We start from the raw sequence: 20445 nt of genomic DNA on the forward strand, positions 1-20445 counted from the left end.
TTCTTGTAATTTTCCTGCTCTCTAATGGAAGTTTCAGAACTAATTAGTGAAGCAAGAAACTTTATTTGCTTTTTTGTAAAAATTGAAGTGTTACACAGTATTTTCGGTTTGCAAGAATAAGAACTTCTTTTGATAAATAATGATTTATCCAAACAAATTTGCAAAAGTCAACCAAAAAAATTGTACAAGTAGCTAGTAAAACCAGAGATGGAACTTCCAACCTTGCCACCTAAATAAAACCGGAGTTTCAACCTCCGGCATTGGGTACGTGGCATGCTACATGGTGGATGTTCTCGAGATCCTACAATCCGTGATTAAATGTTGCAGTAAAAACTGGAGCTACGTACCTTTTACAGTATGTAATCACGGGTTGCTGGAAGTATTGAAATGCTGCAAAACACGCGTACCCAAGAGCAGGAGGTCGGAAGTCCGGTTTTTAATTGTCACCCGATAGGTGGAAAAAATTTCTAAGGGGGCAAAATTAAAAAATCCGTAAAAAATAAATTTAAAAGGGGTCAAAATGTTTAAAACTTATAGAAAATTTAAAAATCTATAAAAAAATTTAAAAATATAAAACAAAATTCAAATTTTGAGGAGGGCATTGCCACTAACAAAGGACTGCTTTTACAATATTTTGGTTGACCGTCTGTTTTTGCACATCTGTTGGCTAATACTATTTATCAAAAATATTCGTAGTCCTAGATGATTAGCGGGAGTAGCCATAAAGAGTAGGGTTGGCTAATGGCCCACCACGTAAATTAAACGGTAGTATATAATATTAATAATACTTTCTAGGTAGCTCAAGTGGTTGAGCACCTGCCTTACAAGCAGGAGGTTTTGGGTTCAAGACTTAGGAAGTACATAGAAAGTCTTTTTATGAAGGCTTGGCTTGGGTATACCCAGGTTCAAGTCTGAGGAGGCAGGATTTACCCCTATTGATCGTCGTGCCTTCGGGCGGATTAGTAGGGGTTTCCCCCCATCGGGTATTTGAAATAAGCATTTCTACTTCGAGGGAGCTCTCTAACGCGGACCCGGTTAAGACAACGTATGTTAGACCTCCCGCTGTCGAATCGCGACACAAAATTCTCAAGCGAAATTCACCTTTCAAAAAAAAATATAATATTAGTAAAACGTTAAGCTTTTTTTGTTTACAATTGTAAACTTTAGTCCATCTTAAAATTTTTCTAACTTGATCATCATATAAAAAATTAAACAATTTCATTTGTTTTTGACAAATCATTTACTGGTATTTTTTTTTGTCTATAATATTATGATGTGACAGCTACTCAATGCCTTTGGAGATAATCTTTATTTAAATCTTCCCTGGTGTTAACCATGTGATTTTTCGGTTGTTTGCTATAACGGGTTCCGGTTTCGGAAAACTTTCCACCGGGGCTTAGTAAAAAGCTTATGAGCTTTTTATGAAGAAACAAGCATGATAGGCATTAGGCACATGCCAAAATTTTGTAGCTTATCAATTATCATAAGCCCATAAGCATAACAACCCTTTATCTTACAGAAACTGAAGGTTGGAGCTGTCAAGTGTAGCAGTAAAAAGCAGGTAATATTGCATAACATGCTGAAAGTTTAAAGGAATGCTGCAATTTATGCCAATATGTTTACTTTGTTGGGAACTTGGGAATTGTTTTACAACTTTACATGTAAATTATACTTCTATGAAAACAAAATAAAACAAGAAACATTGTTTACATGTATTTCGCTTGGTTTGACATGACAAAGCAATGATACTTTCGACGTTGTGTTTAACTTTGAAATGAGAGGAGCTATAACACAATACACCAACGAAAAAGAATACATTAGCTTAAACCTTGATTACCCTTGCAACAAGTTAAATTTGCAACACCATGGTCTTAAATATATATAAACTTCTAAAGCTACAAAATGCCTACTGAAGATCTTAAAATTCAGATCTACCAAAATTGGATCAAACTGGTTGTATCATAAACATAGATACAAAACAGGTTATATTGATTTTCAAATGTTGTTACTAGATCTTAACATTGCCATTGTTGGACCAAGTGCACTACCTCTCAAGGCTCTATATGACCATTTGTTCCTACCGGAATCTTTCTTCATCTCTGCATTCATTCCCTGCAACTCTGCTTTCTTTGCGATTAAAGCCTGTTTGAGTTCATCCCACGTATTACCCTCTTTGTTCATGACCTCTGGTCGAGAAAACAATAAAGTATAAGTTGATAGATAAAGTTTAAAACAAGCAAGGTTGGGCTGAATTGCAAACACTGAATACACATTGGATAAACTTTGAATAATGAATAGATAACAAATGCGTCAATTATGATAATAAAAACTATAAGAAAATTTCATTAGATCACCCTGAGGTTTGTTGTTTTATCAATTTTCGCCCCTATCCTTTTTATTATTATTACTTCACCCTGTGGTGACTTTTTATATCATTAGAAACCCCTCCCTCTAACATCCGTTTATTGCCATCTGTTAATCCCCTCATGTGCAGCGCACATGAGGGTATTTTAGTCCTTTTCACCTCTAAAACACTTTTTTTTAAGATCAAAACTCTTTTTTTTTCTAAATCTAAACATACAATACCTGTTTCTGTCTTTTTACCTCTTAAACAAAATTTTCACCTCTTTTATCTTCTTTCCTAGATCTAAAAACTCTTTAGATATATTATTTATATATATAATATACATATAAATCCATATTTATAACTCCCAGATCAATTTCTAATCCATCCTCATCTATCAATCTATACACAAAATAATACACATATATATTTCGGTTTAACAAACAAAAGAAACAATGGATCTGGTATATCTATATCTACCATTACCCAAACCTCATATGCACAAGTAACCATCCATCCCCTTTTTCCTTCAATACCTGTATCTCATTTGTATTTCATTTCCACCTACAAAAAATCGATTAAAGCAAAGCCTCTTTATTACCACTTCTACGGGTTGCGGCGAAGAAGTACGCGGAACAGGGGATGTTGGAGGTAGGTTGCGACGGCGGGTGGTGGTGAAGTGGCAGCCGCTGCCATTTGCTGGAGCTGCTTCTTGTAATTATATTTTCTCTTTATATTTAGATCTCTTGTGTTTATAGATGACATGATAACTTCAATCCAGCTTCTGGGCGATGTTATGATGTTCGGAGTTAAGTGATGGTGGTGGTGTTCGGAGTTTAGCAGTGTGATGTATGATGGTGGCCGGAGTTTAGTGATGGTACTAGTACCAACATTATCAGCCCAAGAAGAAGCCGCCTAATCACTCAAAGATTCAATCTGAACTTCGGTTGCTGCTCTAAAATCTTTTTTGATTTGGGTTTTTGAAGTTGAAGTTGAAGATTTTGGGGGATGTTGTTGCTGTTGTTGTTTCTTTTTTGAAATGATGGTCAGATCTAATTGGGGAATTAGATTGGAAGTTGGACTGTTGGATCCTTCAGGGCTTGATGTATCTGATGATGATTTCTTTGATGAAAAGAATCTGCTTTTGAATGCCATTTTTACTGTTTGTTGTTGTTATTAAGTGTTAGTGGGACTTGTTTATCAGAGGTCAAAGATCTAGCAATAAATATATAGATATATTTATGTGTATGTATTTATATCAATGAAACTGTAGGTGAGAGTGAATGGATAATGACCAATATACCCTCATGTGGTATGCACGTGACTAGGTTAACGGATGGCAATAAAAGGACGTTAGAGGGAGGGGTTTCTAATGATACAAAAAGTCACCACAAGGTGAAGTAATAATTAAAAAAAAGGACGGGCGAAAATTGATAAAACAGCAAACCTCAGGGTGATCTAATGAAATTTTCTCTAAAAACTATACTACTGCTACCTGATTCTTTTTCGTGTGAATATTCGAAACGTATTACAAACTTTGAATACACTTAAGCAGCTTTCAAGCCTTTTGGAATGTTTAACCACTTAGGCTTTTGAGCCTTCTGGAGGGTTTGATCCGTTTTCAGTTTAAAGTCTTATAGACACTAGGCATTTTACCAGTTAGAAATAAAGTTATACCTTGATTAGGATCTTTGGGGAGATGTGTTTTATTGTTGTTGCTTATAGATAATAACTTTGATGCAACATCCTTATCATCACCCTGGGGATTCGGGTTAACTCCATTAGCGACTGCTATCCTCGCATCTGAGTTACTTCGCTTGAAGCTACGCACGTCAACAAGAGCCTCAAACTTGGTCTGCACATAAATTGATTTTAGGTAACTTAAATCTAAAGAACATATACACGCATGATTAATTTATGTTCATCTTCAACTTAGGAAAGAAAAAGCATTAAGAAAGCAGGTCAAATGGGTTCCGACTCAAGCAGACCCAACCCATACCAATAATATACCCATCTGACATGTTACTCAAACAATCCTACCAACCGATTTTACGTGACTTATGTCTCTAACTCTACAGGAGAGACAACTGAAAACCAACTCGTTAACCACAATAAACACAAATGGGGAGAGGGGTAGGCGCATTTGGAAACTTTTAAATACCTCTAAACTTCCATCTTCTTTATAAAGAGAGTTGTCTGGCCCATCTTCATCTTCATCGGTCTTGTCAACAACAATGGGATACTCTGGCACCGGCTTCAGAACAATGACATTGCCATTGTAATGTGATATTTTTCCAACCTGAAATTACAACTAGTCAAGTTTAAATGAAAAGGCAACACTAGAATGGCTCATTTCTAGTAAAAATTGTACCCGGAAGGAAGAGAGCTCAGGGGTCCAAGAAGAAGATAGCTCAAGAAGACGGTATGCAATGACATCATCTTCCTGCGGATCGTGAAAACACTCTTAGATTTATGTGTGTACGTGGGTGTGTGACCACAAATGAATAGAGGAAAAGAGACCTTTGGTGAACTGCAGAGAGGGAGATGATCAAAGTCACTGAAGCCAACCAAAGGTACTGATGTATCTTCGGGCAACTTTGTTGAAGGTCCTTTGGTTGCTATTTGTGATTCATCTTGTTGAGAAGTTGAAAACTTTTCTATACCCCATTTTTGACCCTTTTTCTTGCTCGTGATACCATTCCACTGAAACGGTACCTGAAGCAAAATTTAAGAAATGAATTAAGGGGGAGAGAGAGAGAGACTTGAAGGCCATTTAAAGATTCAAAGTTTCAAACATTAAAGTAATAAAAGCAGAAAAAAAAGTAGCAAATGTAGTAGAATAAATAGCAAATATAGTTAAATTAGAGGGAACCGTACATTTGGTACTTCGATCTCCCTTGCATCTTCATCTGCAAAAAACAAAAACAATATATTCTAAGCATCTAGAATAATATACCACAAGCTAACTGAGTCCCAAAAATCAAACAAATATATATCAGAAGCTATAAGAACGCTGTTAGCATCCTACCATATCTGTTTCAGATTATAGTCATTAAGTCACACAAAAACTTATATAGAAACCAAACTAAACGAATTCTAATGTGACCAATTTGATCACATAAAGAGTAAAAGTTCTGCAACTATTTGTGGCAATCACTACATACCTTGATCCAGATGTTCAAAGCGAATATGTCCTGGTCTGACTACACGAGGAACAAGTTCAGTATCCATGTTACCATTACCGTTACTTTCTTCTTGTTTAATTATATTCTTGTCCACAAGTTTTGCAGGCACCTGATCTTGCTTTAACTGAAAAAATTCAGATAAATTAGTACCTTTTGTAAGTGGATATGAAAACACCTGTTTAAATTACCTAGGCATTCATTTTAGTACAAAAATTACTTACAAGTTCATCTGGATGGCCATTAGCTTCTTTGTTTTCAGCTTTGACTATTTCTGGTTCCAAATGTGTATCGGGCTGCAATTTTGAGACTGTCGGCAATGAAATAAAGACTCTTCTAGCAGTTTATTTACATATCTTTATAATAACAACTTACATTCTGTGAATTTTTAGCAAGTTCCCGTCTCCATTGTCTCTTAACCTTTTTCCTTCTAGCACTTCTACTAGGGACCTAGTAATTCATGCCAAATTAGATTGGTATCACAGTAAGCACAACTACTAGAAGACCTTCATGAATACACTACCTACGCTTGATATATACTTCTACATAGAGACTTATGTTTGCATTCAATTGTATATAACTTGGCATTGAAGAATTGACCACCCAAAACAAAACACTATTCATTTATATAGTAAGCTGACTCAAAACAGAGAATTATGCCTTTACCCAAAAAAAATAAAAAAAAAAACAGAGAACTATGAAAACACCTTTTTAGCGACATCAGGTGCAGCAGACTCTTGTCTTACTTCTTCGCGATTATTAACCTTGACAAATTCATCTATCATAACTTCATCTTCAGCGTCATTCACCACCCCTAAACCTTGTTTCTTTTTCCTATGATCGACAAAAGCAAATATGGGTAACCAGAAAAACTAAAGGAAGATTTTCATAAGGTTTCGTTTAAAGAAAAAAAAAAACAAATATAAAATTAAAGATTAAAAATATATGTATACAGGACAAAAATATTATGAATTACCTCTTCACCTTAGAAGTACCCTTTACTGTGATTGTTTCACTTCCAGCACTCTTCTTCTCCTGGTTTGGTTTACTTTTTTTGCGAATGTTTTTTGTCGGAAGACATTCATCCTTGTTAGAGTTGCCATCCTCTGTTGCAACTTCATCTTCAACACCATCCGTCATCAGTGATCTTTTCCTCTTCTTTCTATGATTCAAAATTCCAAACATAAGTGAGCCACATACCCAAATTTTCACATAGCTTGGTGAATGTCTTTGACCATCTGTCAAATGGCTTGTGATAATCACAGCTAAAGAAATCTAGTAAGTCACAAAAAACGCAATAAAGGATAGAACTAAAAGTCATGTTTGTATTGGCAGGACAACCCTAAATGAGAAGTCTTGCAATGTCAGGTGAGGGGACAAAGAGTGTAGGATCTAAAACAAACTACTATATAACATATAATCATCTATCCACACCTGAAAGAGCTTAGGGTACTGTAAAGTTATATTAGTACATATACCAAATATCAACCAATTAATATTACCAAATATATATATATACACACACATATATATCAACCCACTAACTTTTACATGTTATATATCTCTGATGACTCAAACGGGTGAGAAAAGCCTTACTTTGAGCTGTGAAGTTTTGGAGAGACTTTCCTCTTCTTGGAAGCTTTATCTTTAGGTGAAGGTTCTACTTCCAACTTTTCCTCTTCAGCATCCTCGGAGTCACTTTGATAACCACCAGTTTCCTTATCAAATTCTTCATTTGCTAAAAGTAGCACGCCATTTTCAACAGGTTCCATCCCATTAAGCTCTAGCAAATTGCATGTAACCGCCCCCTCAATAACTTCACCCAACGCCACCCCTTTCCTCTTCACACTGAAGTAACAAACACATGTCGACATGTCAAAAAGCTACCTACATGTTAGTCAGTAATGTTAACGGTTAGCACAAAAGTTGGAAATTATGCTGACCATATTATATCGTTGTCCTTCAAGATTCGTGCTGACTCGGATGGTGGTAACACAAAGCCTTCCATCTGCAAGAAGTAAGAACAGTAAATATGCATAATCCGAATCTCAAATCAAAATCGGAATTCCTATTTTCAACATTAGGCGTTCTCAAAGGAAACAAATTAAATTAATTATATATAAACGAACTGATGGACATATAAACCAATTTGGGTAGTAGTAACTAACAATAATAACCCGAATTCTATAAAACTAAAAAAACTTCAAACAAATAAACTAACAAACAATAATAGTCACTATTTGGATTAAATTCAAATAAACTGATATTAACCTGAAACCACTATGTGTCGGCGATACATACAGATAAATATATATATATATATATATATATAGAGAGAGAGAGAGAGTAGGGATTTACGAAGAGGAGAATGCCGTTAGGGCAAGAAGTGTGAAGACTAAACATGTGGAAAATATGATTACAGACGTCCGAGATTTTCGGAAGCTGTTGAATTGGTTCGATTAGAATCCAGCTGTTGCTCATTCCTTGTGATCGTTGTGTTTGGGTCAGGACGGAGGGGTCTTCGAAAGCCACACGAATTCTTAGCGACGGCATTTTGTGACAGTTTTACTGAGGTGAAGAAAGATAGAGGACCGCCGTGAGCCACCAGTCTAAAACCCTACCACCGTCGTCGTCGTCATGTCATAAAACCTAACTTTTGGTGATACCCCTTTTCTTAACCCCTTACACTAAAATAAATAGAAAATCAAACTAAAATATTGAAATGAAAATTTTAATTGAAGTAAATTTTATACTTTTTAATTCTTTTTAAAGTCATAGATTATTTTCTCGTAACAAGGGATTTAATTTACGTTGTTTTAACCAGGTTTGAGCTAGTGGATATGTATTAGGAAAAAAAATACAACTAAACCGCTATTTAATTGGGATAAAACTTTACCCCCAAACTTGCTCCATTCAATGCTTTATTTGTAAAATTCTTTTAAATTATCTCTCCCATATCTTGAAATCAAGACCTGCAAAATGTAAAACACGTGTTTTTGTCATTGAGCTATAAAGAGTAGTACTGTATTATTTAAGGAAATTAATTGATCCTCCTAAATATTAACCCAAAAATCCTCCTAAAACATTACGAATGTGACAAGTGGATTTCACTTAATTTTTTTCTTTAAATTTCTACATGCCATCATCCAATAAATTAAGATGATTTTTAGTCTAATGAGTTAGAAGGATTAATCCTTAATCATTCTCCACTTATTAGGAAAAATGATTAATCCTCCTAAAAGATTTACATAATAATCATCCTAACTATTAGATGAAGTCAAGTGGCTAAATCAAGGGGCAAAAGATAACAAAAAATAATTAGTGGATAACACATCTTACCCTTTTATAATTTTAAGAAGATTTTTTAGACTAATATTTAAAATATTTATCATTTTCCTTATAGTTAATACAAGTAGAATGTATACTTTCTAGTGTCTAACAGTTGTTTTATTTTCACTTTTAGAAAAAAAAAATTATAAATGTGTATATTTATTGTTTGGTTAATTTCTTTTTTTTATATATAATTGAGTAAACCTTAAATGCTTAAATGTTAATCAGCATACAAGTTAGAATTCTCATATTGAAAAGAAAGATTATTAAAAGAATAAATGTCTTTATATAATCCAATAATACAAGGAAAATGATATATATCTTTTAAAAATAGCTTAAAAATTCTTATAAAATTATAATATGGTGACATGTGAATTCCGTTCATTTTTTTCCTAGTTTTAATCCTTGATTTTGCTATTTGTCATCATATTATATTTAGGAGGAATTTTAGCTTTTCTTGTAATATAATTATGAAAATGATTAATCTTCCTAATTGATGATTAACCTAAAAAATCAAAGGGTAAAATTAAAAAAGAGATTAAGTAGAAACCACTTGTTATATTCATATGGTTTTAAAAGAATTTTTAAACTAAATTTTACGAGGAATAATATTGTAATTCTTGATGGGAAAATGAAATATGCTACACAAATATTTAGTGCAGAAAGTTTATACATGATTTCCAAACGATTGATAAAATATTTCGTATTTTTATCATTAGATTATGTGATATTATTACAAATCTTTATATTAAATAAAAGAGTATTGTTGTGACATCATCATTCCATAAATATTGCTTATTTGTCACATCCAAATTATTTTTTAATATTAAGTTTGTTTTTTTTTATTTACTTATGATGTCATAAACACTCTTATTCTTAAAATTTATTGCATTTTTGTTTTTGTTATTTTATAAAAAAAATTTAGAGATATATATTAAAGAGGATTGTTGTGACATCATCATTCTATAAATATTGCTTATTTGTCACATCCAAATTATTTCTTAATATTAAGTTTGTTTTTTTTTAATTTACTTATGATGTCATAAACACTCTTATTCTTAAAGTTTATTGCATTTTTGTTTTTGTTATTTTATAAAAAAATTTAGAGATATATATTTTTTAATTTTTTTTAGAAAAAAGCTCTAATAAATTATACATTGTCTTATAAGTTTCATCGTCTAAATAATTTTATCATAACATATTTTTAATTATTCACATACTATGCGATTTAATAAACTAATTATAACTTTTAAGATATATTATTTTGAGTAGACGAGTGTTCTTTAACTATCGCAACTTCAATGACGAAAATGCGATTTTATAAAACTTTGATTGATATGCCCAGGTTAAACCCGGGTTAATTAGCTAGTGGTAAAGTAAATTTAAATCTTGGTAGATATGATACATGTCTCGCATTATTAGATTATCATTAAAGAGATTAAATATCTGTGACGTGGCATGTCCAAATGTTATCTATATTATATTATAAAAATAATAGTCTCTATTTTGAAAATTACATGAGAGAAAAATTTTAAAATACCCTTAATGATATATATATATATATATATATATATATATATATATATAGGGGGATGGGAATATAAGGATGTCGGGTATCTAAGCTTAGGTGTGGAACACTCACATATTGTTTTTTTAATCCATAAAAATTATGGGGGCCCATGCATTTATTCATTAAACAAGAAATAATAAAATATTAGTATGTGAGGGGTTCCACACCTAAGCTTAGGTGTCGGACAGCCTTATATTCCCTTTTCCTATATATATATATATATATATATATATATATATATATATATATATATTACATTATTAGTACTGTTTTTTTTAAAATATCTCAATTAACTCTTAACATCAATTACTTTCACATTAATTATTTACACCATTTGACGACGCCTTTACCACCAAGAGTCGTTCCCACCACCACACTGTCGATGCCCCGAACACCGCCGCATAGCGCCGGTACCGTGCTAGTTTAGAACAATATATATAGTCAATCCGTACATCGTACAAGTATTAAAACTAATAATTATAATTTTACGATTTGGTATGCCTATACTATCTTATAAAAAAGAATAGTCTCATGTTCAAAGTTACATGGAGAAAATGTCTAAAATATTCTTAATGATTATATAACGCTATCGGTCTTTTATCTTTTAAAATATCTCCATTAAGCTTTTACATCAATTACTTTTACGTCCTCTACATCACTCAACGCCACTTTTACAGTCAACAGTCTTCCCCACCACCATACCATCACTGCTACAAACATCATCACATTACGCAGGTACTCTACTAATACCATAAGAATGAGGATCAGATCGATAATTTAAACTTGGTGAGTTGTGACAAGTCCTTTTAAGTTGACAAGTTGTCTATTTGACTTAACTTGATCTTTGATTAAGATGCTACTTGTACGGATGACGAATTCCTTTTTACTTACTGCTTTATATCCCTAAATTATATAAATCTCACTTCAAAATTTGTTAGTTATTGCCTATGTGGCATGCTTAAAAATGCAAGAAAGCCCAAAAATCATTACAATATTGCTCCTTGGAAGGTCTACGGATTAGTTACTTTTATAAGAAGTTCAAATTTTCGAAAACATATTAGTTATGCTTTCATGAAGTTCAAATTTTCAAAAATTTGAATATGTAACCGTTCGTATATTGCTTGTGGCGGTTACTTCCTTGCATGTCTATGTCTATATAAGGCCACTTCCATTCAGTTTTAAGGCATTTTAAAACGTAAACACATAACAGATCAATTTTAGCATGGCTTCACTAAACCATGTTTCAATTAGAAATTTGCGTCCTTATAATAAGCCATGTACGATAACGGTTAGAATTTGCGGCTATGGAAGCAACCTCTATATGGAGATGTTAATAACATAGGTAGTATTGAGATGATCCTGATGGACGAACATGTAAATATTCATTGTTTGTGAATTTTTCTTTTTTGATTAGATTACTTTTTAACATAACTTTCTTTCGAATTTATAACTAGATTTTTAACATTCTAATGTACAAACATTTTCATTTTGACAGTTTGATAAAGTGGTTGTTGTTGCAACAATCGGTTTTATTCCAACCGACCAGTTATGGTATTCAATGGAATGTGTGAACTGTTCTCAAGAAGTTAAGTTGACCGATCTCTACATGGATGCAGTCGACATTATTGATGCTTTAAGGGACAACAAATTGTGGATTTGTTGTTCATGTAACAAGGAAGGAGTTCTCATCAATCCTAGGTATATATTTATATTTCATATTAAAACTCTATAATCATTAAGTTGTGTGGTAAAATTGTATCTCTGTTTTTTTTTTTGGTAGATTTAATGTGCAAGTTAGGATTGTAGATTCCACTGGTGCTATTGGAGTTAAAATGAATGATCAACAAATTTCAAATCTTATACAAAGAACAACCTATCAAATTTGTGATGAAAATTATGAGGTATATATGGTTTATTTTAGTGCTAAATAAGACTTTTCTATGCATTTTAAGTCATTAATTTTTTTTAAAATGGTCATTAGTTGTAATAGGAGTACATTTACTTCGCTACATGCATGCTTGAACTGGTGTTAAAGAAATTATTTAAGGTTATATATCCACGTGGGTCTATATATCAAAGTGGGGGAAAATTCATAATACCTATCACATCCAGGTAACCAACATAATCCTTCTTATATGCGCCTACTATGGGCAATCCATTTTATAATTTCTCTCTGGCGTGCAATGTACGCGTTTTAAGCCCTCGTATATCATTAGTAAATCCCAAGGTATATCTAGCATTCTTCTTTTTTAAATTAATCAACTCATAAGAATATTTTTATTATGTCCAACTCAGTTATATTTATTCATTAATACAATCTTAAAATAAAGTTAAAGAAAAATTATTTAGGGTTGTCCGTGCATCGCACAGGGTCTAAGCACTAGTATATATATATATATTAGACGTATAATTCACGATGAGCGTTTGTAAATACAAGATAAGTGCTCTTATTGTTAAAAATAACTTGGTAATAAAACATATTGTATAATCCCTTATAAAACATATTGAGTTCTTTTATTTTATGAAATTCAACACTTTTTTATACCAAAAATACCCTTATTTCTTAATCCTAAAGCATTAGTAATGGTAGTGTTACCACACCAAGGTGATAGTGTCACATCATCACTCCACCACAACCACATAACTTCCATAACAATAACCCAAAAAATTATACCCCATAATATTATAATAACCAATAAAAAACAAAAGAAAACAATAAAAAATTAACCACACCACCACCACCCAACTCTTCCCAATGTGGACACACCCACCAATTGAGGCTTCCACATCACAACCACACCAACTATTGTAATGGACCACCTTGATGACACCAAGGTGGAAGCCTTCCACCTTGTCCACACAAACACCATTACAAACACTCATTATCATACACACATAATCTATACTTTTATACTATCTAATAAAAAAAAACAACTCTCTTTCTAAATGTTACTCGTATATGAGAAAATTATCTAAAATTAAATTAATGATTAAATTACACTATCAGCCTTTTATTTTTTAAAATATTTTTATTAACCTTTTAAAATCAATTACTTTCACATCAATTATTTACACCACTTGACGCCGCCCCACCACCAACAGTTGTCCCCACCACCACACCGTCGCCGCAAAAACCATCGCGGGTACCGTGGTAGTACTGTATTTTTTTCCCGAACATTTAGTTGGTATGCGGCATCAGGGAAACCTAATCGTATAATGGGAAACCTTATCGTATAATGGTGAAGCCTTGCACGTACCCTATTTATAATCCCTTATAAAACATATTGAGTTCTTCTATTTTAGGAAATTCAGCACATTTTTATACCAAAAATACCCCAATTTCTTAATCCTAATTATCATACACCTAATCTATACTTTTATACTATCTAATAAAAAAAAACAACCTTCTTTTTAGATGTTACATGAGAAAATTATCTAAAATTAAATTAATGATTAAATTACACTACCAGTCCTTTATTTTTTAAAATATTTTTATTAACCTTTTAAAATCAATTACTTTCACATCAATTATTTACACCACTTGACGTCGCCCCACTACCAACAGTCGTCCCCACCACCACACCATCGCCGCAAAAACCACCGTGGGTACCGTGGTAATACTGTATTTTTTTCCGAACATTCAGTCGTTATGCGACATCAGGGAAACCTCATCGTATAATGGTGAAGCCTTGCACGTACCCTAGACAACCAGATATTGACCATGGGTCGTTACAAGTATTCGGAAGAAAAAACCTCAAGACTTGTCATTCATAAGGATCGAACTCAAGACCTTGGGTAAGACCTAGTACTGTATTATGTCTAATAATATGCTTAATCCAATTGGGTTGGATCAGTGGTTAGAGCTCATGCCTCTGAATACGGGTAAGACTGTCTACATATCAACCCCCATACACCGTCGAAGACGGTATTGGAACCCAAAATCCGTTGAAAACGCCATTAGGAGTTACTTTACTTTTCTATTATGCTTAATCCAAACACTCATATTACATACTCCGTGATTTTTTCCTTTAATCTTCATCATTAATTTTGGTCTTATTCTCAGTGCATATAATATTTTCCAAACATAATACCGCAAAACCCTCATACGGTCGGAAAAGAAAGTCAATACAGAGTAATAATACGTATATGAACTATAAAGCATGTTGAAAAGTCAGTGGGATGGTTGATGTCGTCCCCGGTGCCCACCACCATTAAATTTCCTGCGTATATCATTTTAGATCTAAAAACATTATCGATCTTAATTAAACATATTTTTTAAGTTATAATCACCACTTCAAATAGTTATTCTTTGAACTTTACATATACCCATTACTGTTCCAAACACATCATCATTAATTATAATAATGTTATCAATGACAGAAATAACGGTGGGAGGTCTTATTGTTTCGGCAGTGGTAGTTATACTTACTACCATAATATTTAGGTTATTCTCACGATACACTAGTAATAATGGTGATGGTGTTGATACTGGTGCTGCTGGTGGTTTACGCCCACTTGTACCCACTATTTCAAACACATCAATTGGGTCATGGAAATACGATGTGTTTCTTAGTTTTAGGGGCGAAGATACTCGCAAGAACTTTGTTGACCATCTCTACTCTGCTCTTGACCAACACGGAATCCTTACGTACAAGGACGACGTAACACTTGATCGAGGTGACACCATCGGCCCATCCCTCTTGAAAGCTATTGGAGAATCACAGATTTTGATGATTATATTTTCTGAAAACTATGCGGATTCTTCGTGGTGTTTGGATGAGCTTTCACATATTATGGAATGCAAGGATAGTAAGATGGGGCAAATCGTTTTTCCTATTTTCTATCACGTGGATCCATCTGATGTTAGAAAACAGAAAGGTCAATTTGGTAAAGCATTTGCCAAAGCCAAACACAAGCTGTCAAAAAACAACAAGGTCAAAGTTGAATCATGGAAAAAAGCACTTGGTGATGCAACTAACATTGCTGGATGGGAACCCAAACAAGTTGCTAACGGGTACCTTTTTTTCCCCTTTCTTATTAAAGAAATAAAAAAGGTTTTGATGCTTAATTTGCTTAATGCTTTTTTAATGCTGAAATCATGTATCACTTAATATGAACGAGCATAGTGCCCGCATGTTGCGGCGGCTAGAAAGTGATGACTATAAAAGGGAGGCGGTGGTGGAGAGCGAGGTAGGCGGTGGAGAAGGAGAGCAGCGGCGGAAGAGGGTGATAGAAAGTCGATGAGAGTGTGTAATGATTAGAGAGAATGGGGGAAAGGATGGTATATAAGGGTATTATGTTTAAGTAGGGGTATTTTGGGAAGAAAAAAAAATATTGAATTTAAGAAATTCAATACTCTTTATAAAGGAGTATAGAAGTATAATATTCTACTAATTTTCTATATCTATATATAGGCCGAGCCAGAAAAAAAAATCCTCCTAAGTTAAACGCAACAAATTATATATAATATTAAATAAACTAACAATGAAAGATTAAACAATTAGGCAATTAGTAATTTGAGATTAAATGTAAGTTTTAATAACAATCAAAAATCAAACTAAAATATATAAAAGTAACTCCCAATGCCGTCTTCCAATGGTTTTGGGTCCCAATACCGTCTTAGACGGTGTATAGGGGAGGTTGAGATGTAGACAGCCTTACCCCTACCAAGGGTAGAGAGGCTGCTTCCATATTCAACCATAGGTAGAAAAGGCCCTCCAGCCTTGCTGGGCATGAGGATCGAACCCTTGACCTCTGTCTTCAGAGGCAAGGACTCCAACCACTGATCCAACCCAGCTGGTTCTAAAATATATAAAATACAAAATCTAAAACCTAAAAACATAAATAAAATTTGGATAGGTTCAAAATAACATAAAAAGCCTTAGAAAAATGATAAGGAACATAGTATTATGTTCTTGTTTTCCTAATTAACGATAATAGGGCTAAGTGCGCCGGAATGCAGTTAACTAATCCTGAAAAGTTATTTGGTGCACGAACTCTAAGTCGGCTTTATTGTATTCAGGAAACTTGTTCAAGAGTCCCATAGTAAACAAAAGTTACCGGGTAAGAAGTTAGCCGGTCACCACTTTCATGTTGACCCGTTAGACTGCTTACGTGGCATGCACACAATAACTTTTTGGGATTAGTTTATACACACAATAAAAAAAATATATGAAAATAAACAAGTTTTATGTGAAGTAACCGGTCCCACATCCGTTTTATGTTCACAATAAACATAATTTCAAGTTTCTAGAATACAATAAAGCCGACCTAGAGTTCGTGCATACAATAACTTTTTGTGATTAGTTGACTGCATTCCGGCGCACTTAGCCCACGATTATATGTGTAATATATTGTCTAATGATAATATTTTATATACATATCTTAATCTTAATCTTAAACATTATCTTCTATACTGCTACACGTACCTATGAAGCTGTGTTGAACTACTATAAAAATCATTCCAAAAATATTTATTCCTGCTGCATTATACGTACTTATATACTTTCAATGTGTAGGCATGAAGCAAAATGTATCCAAGAAATTGTTGGTTCCATTTTAGTTAAGTTGTCATCTTTAGAATCAGTAGTTGAGGAGGAAGGCCTTGTCGGAATGGGAACTCGACTGAAAGATTTGAAACAGGTTTTAAGAATTGGATCTGGTGGTGTACGTATAGTTGGGATATGGGGGGTTGGGGGCGGTGGTAAGACCACTCTTGCTACTTCTCTTTACAGAGAGTTAAAAATCTCGGGGCAGTTTCATGGTTGTTGCTTTGTTGAAAATATTCGTGAGGAATCCAAACAACGTGGCCTAAAAAGTTTGCAAGAAAAAATTTTGTCAACTGTTTTTAACAAGGAATTGAAAGTTGAGAGTGTCGATATAGGAAAACACACAACTAAGGGTATGTTATGCCGTAGGAATGTGTTGATTGTTCTTGATGACGTCGATCATCTTGACCAACTAAAGGCTCTAGCTGGACGGCATGATTGGTTTGGTGATGGTAGCCGAATATTGATCACAACCAGGAATGAACAAGTGCTAATATCTCACAGGGTAGATGAGGTCTATCCTGTCAGCTTATTATCACATGATGAGGCTACTCAGCTCTTTGATAAACATGCATATAATGAAGATAACCATCTACAAGATTACGAGATGCTTTCACAACAGATTGTTTCTTATGCTGATGGACTCCCCTTAGCCCTGATTGTTTTAGGTTCTTTCTTGTATGACAAAGACAATGAAGAGTGGATTGGTACCTTGTCTAGACTGAAAGATCATCCAGAAATGGATATTGTGGAAAAGCTCAAAATCAGCTATGATGGACTTAAACCTGTAGAGAAAGAGTTATTCTTGGATATTGCATGTTTCTTCAGGAGGAAAATTAATAAAGATAAGACAATGAAGATTCTTGATGCTTGTGGTTTTCACCCTGCTATAGGGGTAAAGGTGCTGATACAAAAGGCTCTCCTAACAGTTTCGGAATATGGTCAGTTTGATATGCACGATCTGGTTCAAGAAATGGCACACTACATTGTTAGAGGGGAACATCCCAATGATCCTGAAAAACACAGCAGGGTCTGGCGATACCAAGATATTGAAGACTTATGTTCTAGGAATGCAACAACGGTAACTATAACTTTTTAACTACACTGAATGATACATACAAATATACAACGTTAATATACCTTTTTTGTCCTTTATTGCAGGAAAATGATAAGATTGAAGCAATATCAAGCCATAATGTTTCTTCATCAGACTTCATTATGGTTGTTTCAAACATGAAGAAACTAAGATTCCTTAGAGTAAGCACGCGTGACTGTCATGGAGGGCCTAGTTTTCTGTCAAATGAGTTGAGGTATATAGAATGGACAGATTATCCTGAGACTCCATTCCCTGAAAGTTTTCAACCACGGAAGCTTGCCTTTTTAAAAATGGATGGAAGCTGTCAAAGGGTGCTTTGGAAGGGTTACAAGGTAGGTACTTGAATTGTTTTTTGATTAACATACACTAGTAACTTATAACTTAATGTGTCAATGGGGTTGGTGGCTCATTGATAAACTATTTGTTCCTTGGGGTTTCTGGGGTCTAGTCTTGGGGGAGTGGGGTTTTTTAAGGTTGGAGATTTTGTTTATACATTTACAAGTGTGAAAAAAGGTAACTTTTCATTTTTACACATTTTTAAGAGTGAAAAAAGTATATGGCTATGTGTAAAAAAATGACATTTTTGTTGTACCGTATGTATATGTGATTTGTATCATTCAATATATAACAATCATTTTAGCAATATAGTTGCATGTTTTACTCGAGTATACCTATGCTAAACTCAAATTTGCTGTTTTTAAAAAAAGATCTGTTGCCTTGGTGTGTTGCCAACTTGCCACTCAGTTTTGCTTCCCTATTACTCTGTGAGAAGCTAGCCGTGTATTAGCAAAGAGTTGCTTGATTGAATCTAGTATCCTGAAATAAGTTGTAAATTTGACTTATGTATGCATTAGTATCTACCATGTTTGAAAGAGCTGGATCTCTCTTGGATGGAAGCATTAGAGAGGACACCTGATTTTGGCGGACTCCCATGTCTTCAGAAGTTGATACTCAACGAATGTGATAGTTTAAGAAGTATTCATCCATCACTCGGAAATCATTCAAGTCTTGTTTATGTAGATGTAAGCTTTTGTCACAAGCTCACAACGTTTCCGAGCATTGTTGGGATGAAAATGCTGGAGATTATCACAATTTCAAATTGCAAAGCACTTGTTGAGTTTCCAAAGATTGAATGCCGCCAACTTATTCATTCTCACTTTCCAGGTTTCTTAAGAAAGTTGAATCTGAAGGGGTGTGGATTGAAAGATGATAAAATACCATGTGAGGTTGGTGAGTTATCCAACTTACAAGAGCTAGATCTAAGTTATAATCACTTTACACGATTAAATTTCAGCCTCTCAAGACTTGCTAGCCTCAAACTCCTTGAACTGAGTTATTGCGTCAACCTTGTTGAATTGCCTGAGCTTCCATCAAGTCTAGCTATTCTCAATGCATACTATTGCTACTATCTTGAGGCCATCATCAAAGATGAAATTCACACAAACTGTAAATGGTTATCTCAAGTCTTAATATGGGGACGGGGACAGGGACAGAGACAGGGATGGGCAAAGAATAAGGATATAATTGGTGGGGAGAGAATACTAGAAACCATGCTTCAGGTATGTGGTTCTCCATATGTACTGTATATATTTTTTTATATGTATTTAAATAATTAAATTGGAACTTGTGTTTATGTATTTAATCAGGGAAATGATATTGAGAGTAGGTGTATGAGCCTTCAGCTAAAAGGGTTAGAGATTCCGAGGGGGTTTGAACCGCGTGTGGTTAGAGGGAGAAGATGTAGAATGCAACTTCCAGAGAATTGGTATAATGACTTCTCTGGATTCTTATTATACGCAGCTTCCAATGACTTGTTTGAAGGAATGAAGATAAGTATGAAGCATAAGGAGGAGGAAGAAAATGGTTGTTGGATGGAAATGGGCAATTCTGAACATGACTTGTATAGGGAGGAGGATCGCGTTGATGTTGATGATGATGATTATGGTATCGGATACTCATGGGTCGGATATATTCCATTTAATTTATTGAGACACACGTCATGGTGGGATCCAACATCCAACGCCATCTGGATTGAGATGGACTCATATTATCATGTTAGTGGGTGTGGATTGAAACTGGTTCCCAAGCGAGGTGGTGAAAGCAGCAGCAGTAGTAGTGGTCAAATGGAAATCTCTCTTCATGATCATTATAAATGTAAATTAGTTATTCAACATGATTCCAAGTCAGTGTTGGAGTGCAGGTTTGATCACTATGGATTGGACCAAAATGATTACTAAACTTTGAAAGTTCAATTCCATCTATACATTTCTACAAATTTCGTATCATTGCTTCTATCTATATATCCATTTTTTATGATGATTAGAATTAATTAAACATTTCATTATTTATCATGTTCTATAAATCCCACTGTTTAA

The 20445-nt window shown here is 34.0% G+C and overlaps 2 protein-coding genes across 2 annotated transcripts; one reads left to right on the forward strand and one right to left on the reverse strand.

Moving 5' to 3' along the window:
* Positions 1 to 1849: 1849 nt before the first annotated feature.
* On the reverse strand, positions 1850 to 8225 carry LOC122610116 (coilin). Its single transcript, XM_043783112.1, has 14 exons — positions 7885 to 8225; positions 7470 to 7534; positions 7123 to 7374; positions 6503 to 6688; positions 6234 to 6360; positions 5902 to 5976; positions 5751 to 5822; positions 5509 to 5653; positions 5222 to 5253; positions 4865 to 5059; positions 4716 to 4787; positions 4506 to 4643; positions 4022 to 4199; positions 1850 to 2186 (listed from the first exon to the last, which is right to left on the reverse strand). Exons 1-14 carry the CDS (start codon positions 8077 to 8079, stop codon positions 1996 to 1998), a joined length of 1923 nt encoding a protein of 640 aa, XP_043639047.1. The 5' UTR covers positions 8080 to 8225; the 3' UTR covers positions 1850 to 1995.
* Positions 8226 to 14700: 6475 nt separating this feature from the next.
* Positions 14701 to 20355, forward strand: LOC122586028 (disease resistance protein Roq1-like). Its single transcript, XM_043758144.1, has 5 exons — positions 14701 to 15440; positions 16945 to 18055; positions 18136 to 18402; positions 18925 to 19629; positions 19717 to 20355. The coding sequence occupies exons 1-5, from the start codon at positions 14791 to 14793 to the stop codon at positions 20305 to 20307; spliced, it is 3324 nt and encodes a 1107-aa protein (XP_043614079.1). The 5' UTR covers positions 14701 to 14790; the 3' UTR covers positions 20308 to 20355.
* The last annotated feature ends 90 nt before the right edge of the window (positions 20356 to 20445 follow it).

Source organism: Erigeron canadensis, chromosome 1 (genome assembly GCF_010389155.1).
Source record: "Erigeron canadensis isolate Cc75 chromosome 1, C_canadensis_v1, whole genome shotgun sequence".
NCBI lineage: Eukaryota > Viridiplantae > Streptophyta > Magnoliopsida > Asterales > Asteraceae > Erigeron > Erigeron canadensis.